Source organism: Triticum dicoccoides, chromosome 3A (assembly GCF_002162155.2).
Source record: "Triticum dicoccoides isolate Atlit2015 ecotype Zavitan chromosome 3A, WEW_v2.0, whole genome shotgun sequence".
NCBI classification, from domain to species: domain Eukaryota; kingdom Viridiplantae; phylum Streptophyta; class Magnoliopsida; order Poales; family Poaceae; genus Triticum; species Triticum dicoccoides.
Genome location: NC_041384.1, coordinates 125,598,189 through 125,603,511, shown reverse-complemented (window position 1 = coordinate 125,603,511; position 5,323 = coordinate 125,598,189). Strand labels below are relative to the sequence as shown.

The following is a 5,323-nucleotide window of genomic DNA, read 5'->3' as shown; positions in this document are numbered from 1 at the left end:
TTCATAGTCCAATCAGTCCGGCCAAAGGATATAGTCCAGCTGTCCGGAGACCCCCTAATTCAGGACTCCCTCACCCACCATTCCCCTCAAAAACCCTAGTACCAAACAAGGCCTAAATGATAATATTTAGATTGTCACAATGTACTTAGCGTGGTTCGTAAATATTGGGTTTAAGCGTCCATTTATATATTGAGGTAAAAATTATAGTGTGACTTAAATAGCATTTAGATTTATAGATTGATTCCCCTCAGGGAAAAACATATTTGTATATTCATTTTATTATGTTGTATTCACTCGCTTCAGAAAACAAGAAGTACCATAGTTGAATGTTGCTTTAGGAGGCGTCGTACTGGACCATTTTTGTTCTGGATGTCAACACTTCCAAATATATTGTATCCTATTAATAATATTTGGCTTTCTGTTACATTATGGTGCTCCTTGCTTACATATATACATAGTACTTAGATCATGTGCCTTTTTTTAGGAAAATATCCCCCTCCGATTGCTAAGCTTGGAATACACGAACAGGTAAAATTTTGAGATGAAACTAAAACAATTCATAAATGCCAAGTTGGTATATTCACCCAATCTACTTTATCTGAATAAATTAGTAACCTAATTACTTTTTCCTTTGTGTAGTAAGACTGATTTGTCCAATAAGACTGAAGAGAAACATGGACAATCTCCACACAGTTTAATCTCTGATAGAACAACATAGATGGAGTAACGACTAACAAGTTGTTTTTAACTCAATTTTCTTCTGCCTTCGACTCCCAAGGATGTGCTCAAGTCTGACTTGTCGGGAATATACTATATAGAGCTTGGGACTTGGGAATCAATGACAGGGGTAAAGGACACATGACTTGAAGGCATAGAAATATATAGTTTTTGCGGTAACTCTACCATTCGTTCAAATATGTTAGATCACCTTCCTCTTCTTTTTTTGGAATTGGCTATAGTTTTTGATGTACAGTGTAAGATAGATAACATGGGAAACATATTTCCCTTTCTTTTGTTTAAATGTAATTTATCTTCAAAAATAATTCTGATCTATGTTGTTTCACATTATTTTAGTTTTTATCTGCATGTTGTGGATTAGCACAATGAACAATACGTCTACAATCAAACTTGGATAAACATGACTGCACGAAGTCGACTGGCTAGGAGGAATTGTTGTGGAACATCGACCTTTGCAGAGCCAGTCATGTCAACATACCCATAATAGTATGTCATTGGAACTTTATTTACCCCGGCAGGCCGTACGGAATGGTTGAATTTTGTCTGTTTGGCTATTTGTTGACTTCCAAAGACTATATTTGAAGAGGACTTGGTAAGACCCTCTTCCAATAATATATTTTGTTTGTTTGTTTCAGTCAAGAGTTAAGAATGAACCACTTCCAGACTTGATTTTGTCACTTCTTTCAGGTCACTAATTCCTTGTTGTTTCTTTTGGCTTTGCTATGCACCATAGATGAGAAACATTTCCTCTGAGGGCTCATCTCTTTTTGTCTATACGACATGTGCTAATTCAAAAGAAATTATCTATGTAGTTGTGTAGGAATGTTAAATCGGCCGAATAGTTAGTTGTCTATCAGTGTGTTGTCTATATTCTCTAGAGGGAAAAGTATGTTTTTGTCCCCGCGTATATACCTATGCTCTATCGGTAAAAAAAAAATCTTAGCAAGTTCTCATAACTTCTTACATGTATTTCTGTGGCCTGGACATAGTAAGTAAATCATTGCTGCTATTCCGAACACAGGCTCAAGCAAGTTCAGTAGTAAATATCTTTTTTGGTACTGTAACCAGAATGAGATACAACTTGATTTTCACCCGCAAAAAAAGAAAAGAAAAAGAGATAAGAGATACAATTCGCTTGATTCTATCACTTCTTTCTTTACTGTTTTCATATATTTGTTTCCATGCAGGTACCCTCTATGTCCATGGTACAAATCGTTTTTCAAGGGTACGTCAATGGCGTATCTTAACATTATAGAAGAGAGAATAATATGTACAAGAAATTACAAAATTTGCTAGTTAGAAGTCACAAGCCGACCCTCCATCCCACTCCCTCACGCTACTCAACTACTCGGAAACTAGTTGTCCTCCAATGCTCCTGCCGTGGCCCAAGTCCTCAAGTCGTCAAAGATCATGTCCACCGTATCCCCCTCATTCTTTGTCTGTCCCGATCCGAAGACCCTCGCGTTCCTCTGTTTCCAAAGTGTCCAGCAGATTAGCATCACGAACGTGTCGAACCCTTTCCGAGTTTGCTTGTGAATTTGTTTCCTAGCTTCCGTCCACCATTGCACCAACCTAGAGTCATTTGCCGGGCAAAGCTCGATCCTCAAGCCCATTTTGGCGATGCAATGAAACCACACTTGCAGCGAGAACACGCACTGCTGCAAAATGTGGTCCACCATGTCCTCCTCTTGGTCGCATAAGAAGCATCTTGATGTTTGGTCTTGCAACTCATGTCTCGTCTTTCTATCGATGTCCACAGCCGGTATTAAACTACCAATCACATGAAGATCTTACACGCCAGTTGTAGCTTCCGTCCTTTCAGTAGCAACACAAAAATTGCTAAAGCTTCAGAATCATCATGTGACTCTGAGTAAACATTGCACTGTTACGGTGCTATTCCCTGTCAGTGGTTGGAAATGGAACGAAAAGAAAACGACACCTTTGTCATGTAAGGTGATATAATCTGAGTAAATGCAAGTTTATGGTTTGCTGGCGTTATGCTCTCGTAAGAGCAGAAAGACATTCTAGATCTTTGGTATGTAAGTTGATACTCCTTCTTGTCTTTTTTACTCTGCGTATTAGATTTGTATCAAGTCAAACTTTGCAAATTTTGACCAAATTTATTGTAAAAAATGTCAACATCTACACTATTAAATATATATAATATGAAACTACATTTCATAATGAATCTAACAACGTTGATTTGTCATTGTGAATATTGATATTTTTTCCTATAAGTATGGTCAAAGTATAGATAATTTGACTCCGAAGAAAACTAATATGCAGACTAAAAGGACCGGAGGGAGTAATAGTCTGAACTTTTATAGGGAAGGAGGGAGTATATGCTTGACCTCTTTTGTACTAAGCCCAGCTTCGCTCCCGCCACTTCACCTTGTAAACACCAGCTGGTGCTAGCTGTCCTTCTGGACTCCCTCCCCTCGTCATGTGACCTCCCTCCCCACCTCGCGCTCTCTCTCTCTCTCTCTCTCTCTTGCTATTTCTCTCTCTGCGCGCAGGCATACCACATTCCAAGTCGCTCCTCTCTCCTCTGTCCCGATTTAGCTCAGCGCCGAGCTGAGCCCCCACGCCGTCCATTCGCCCATTGTTTCCGCGGCGGCGGCGGCGGCAACGTGAGCCAAAGCGAGGGCCGTCCAATTTCCGGCACGGCCCGAGCCTACATTACCGCTCCAGCCCCCGGCGCTGCAAAGGTTTGGGCGCTGCGCCATCCATCGCGCCCGCTGCCCGCGCCGGTTGGTTGATTCGGGGGCGCGGTCCCTCCCGGCCATGGCGCAGCTGCCGCCCAAGGTCCCCGCCATGGCGCCGGCCTGGCCGGAGTTCGGGGACGGGCACCACCACAGCGCCCACGCCCACGCCCGCCACCACCATCACCAGCGCAGCCCCTCCATGGGCGCCTTCCTCGCCGCGCCAATGCCGCCGCTCCCGCCCGCCAACGGCGGGGTGCAGCAGCAGCCGTCCTGGGTCGACGAGTTCCTCGACTTCTCGGCCGCCAAGCGCGGCGCGCACCGCCGCACGGTCAGCGACTCCGTCGCCTTCCTCGACGACGGCAATGCCGGCGGCGTCGGGGCGCACGAGTTCGACCGCCTCGACGACGACCAGCTCATGTGCATGTTCTCCGACGAGCTGGCCCCGCAGCGCCAGGCCGCCAGCGCGTCCTCGCCGTCCGATCACAACAGCGTCAACGACGAGAAGCAGGACAGGGGCGACGCCGAGGAGGCGCAGAGCGACTGCAATGGCGACGACGGCGCGGCGCCCGGGCAGCCGTCCTCGCCCGCCACAGCCGATCCCAAGCGGGTCAAGAGGTGATCTTTTGTCCTTACACTCCTCCCAGAATCACGGCAATGCACAGCTCCGAGAGGCAGAATTCTCCAATTTCTCTACACTCGCAGGATCCTTGCAAACCGGCAGTCGGCGCAGCGGTCGCGCGTGCGCAAGCTGCACTACATCTCGGAGCTCGAGCGCAGCGTCACGTCGCTCCAGGTCCGTCGAACTGTTCACATTTCGAGCTTGGTTTCCTCGCCTCCAAAGAAAAACGCCATGAATTTGACCTCGAACCCGTATGTGCTCCCTGTTGAGCAGACGGAGGTGTCGGCATTGTCCCCGCGCGTGGCATTCCTGGACCACCAACGCTCGCTGCTGACGCTGGGGAACAGCCACCTCAAGCAGCGCATCGCGGCGCTCGCGCAGGACAAGATCTTCAAAGACGGTGACCGCCATTGCCACCCCTCGCAATTACTACTATTTCGAAATTTCTCACCGGCCACCTTCCGAATTCAATTCGAAACAATCTACAACCGCTTTGCTGACTAACTCTCTGCGCGCGCGTGCTCAGCTCATCAGGAGGCACTGAAGAAGGAGATAGAGAGGCTGAGCCAAATCTACCAGCAGCAGCAGAGCCTCAGGGACGCGCAACCCCCAGCGGACGGCGACGGCCCCCCGGTCCGCGGCGACGACAACGACGGTCTGATCGCCGGCGAGGGGACCGCCGCGGCCTCGTGACCGAGATCCGGCCCGTCGGCCTCAGGACAACCGAGTGTTGTCGCTGTTGTTAGGATTTGGTGCACTGCATTCATTGGCTTGGGTTGGGCTTGCATTTCCTCGGGGTGTGGTGTGATTGATGTGTATGTAACTCAGCCTGTTCATGCTGCTTATTTGTTCATTCTTGCGTCCTCCGTCTGCTCCTGATCGCTCTTCTCCACTTCCCCTGATCTGTAATTTTTTCTCCGGCATTTTGGGCGAAGGTCGTAGCTAAGGATTTGTAAAAACTCGGATTGGTTGAGGTCGAGTGGTTCCATTGCTTGGCTGGTTTCCTTGTATCTTCTGGTCAGTCAATCAAATGCAATGTTTTCTCTCATATGCAACCGTGGCCAAACTTGTACTCTCTCCGTTCGGAATTACTTGTCGCAGAAATAGATGTACATCCATTTTCGCGACAAGTAATTCCGAAAGGAAGAAGTAGTACAATTATGGAGTAAGGTTCATGTGTAGGTGCCTGGCTGCTTTACATTGATAAGCGGATTTATTACGGTGTCACATGCGGGCAGGGCAGGTGAAGCTGGGGTGTGAA

At 47.3% G+C, this 5,323-nt stretch overlaps 1 protein-coding gene across 1 annotated transcript; it reads left to right on the top strand.

The window, feature by feature from the left end:
- Positions 1–3,127: 3,127 nt before the first annotated feature.
- Positions 3,128–5,110, top strand: LOC119267542 (basic leucine zipper 2-like). The gene is made up of 4 exons (XM_037548941.1): positions 3,128–4,058; positions 4,146–4,236; positions 4,336–4,462; positions 4,589–5,110. Exons 1-4 carry the CDS (start codon positions 3,523–3,525, stop codon positions 4,753–4,755), a joined length of 921 nt encoding a protein of 306 aa, XP_037404838.1. The 5' UTR covers positions 3,128–3,522; the 3' UTR covers positions 4,756–5,110.
- The last annotated feature ends 213 nt before the right edge of the window (positions 5,111–5,323 follow it).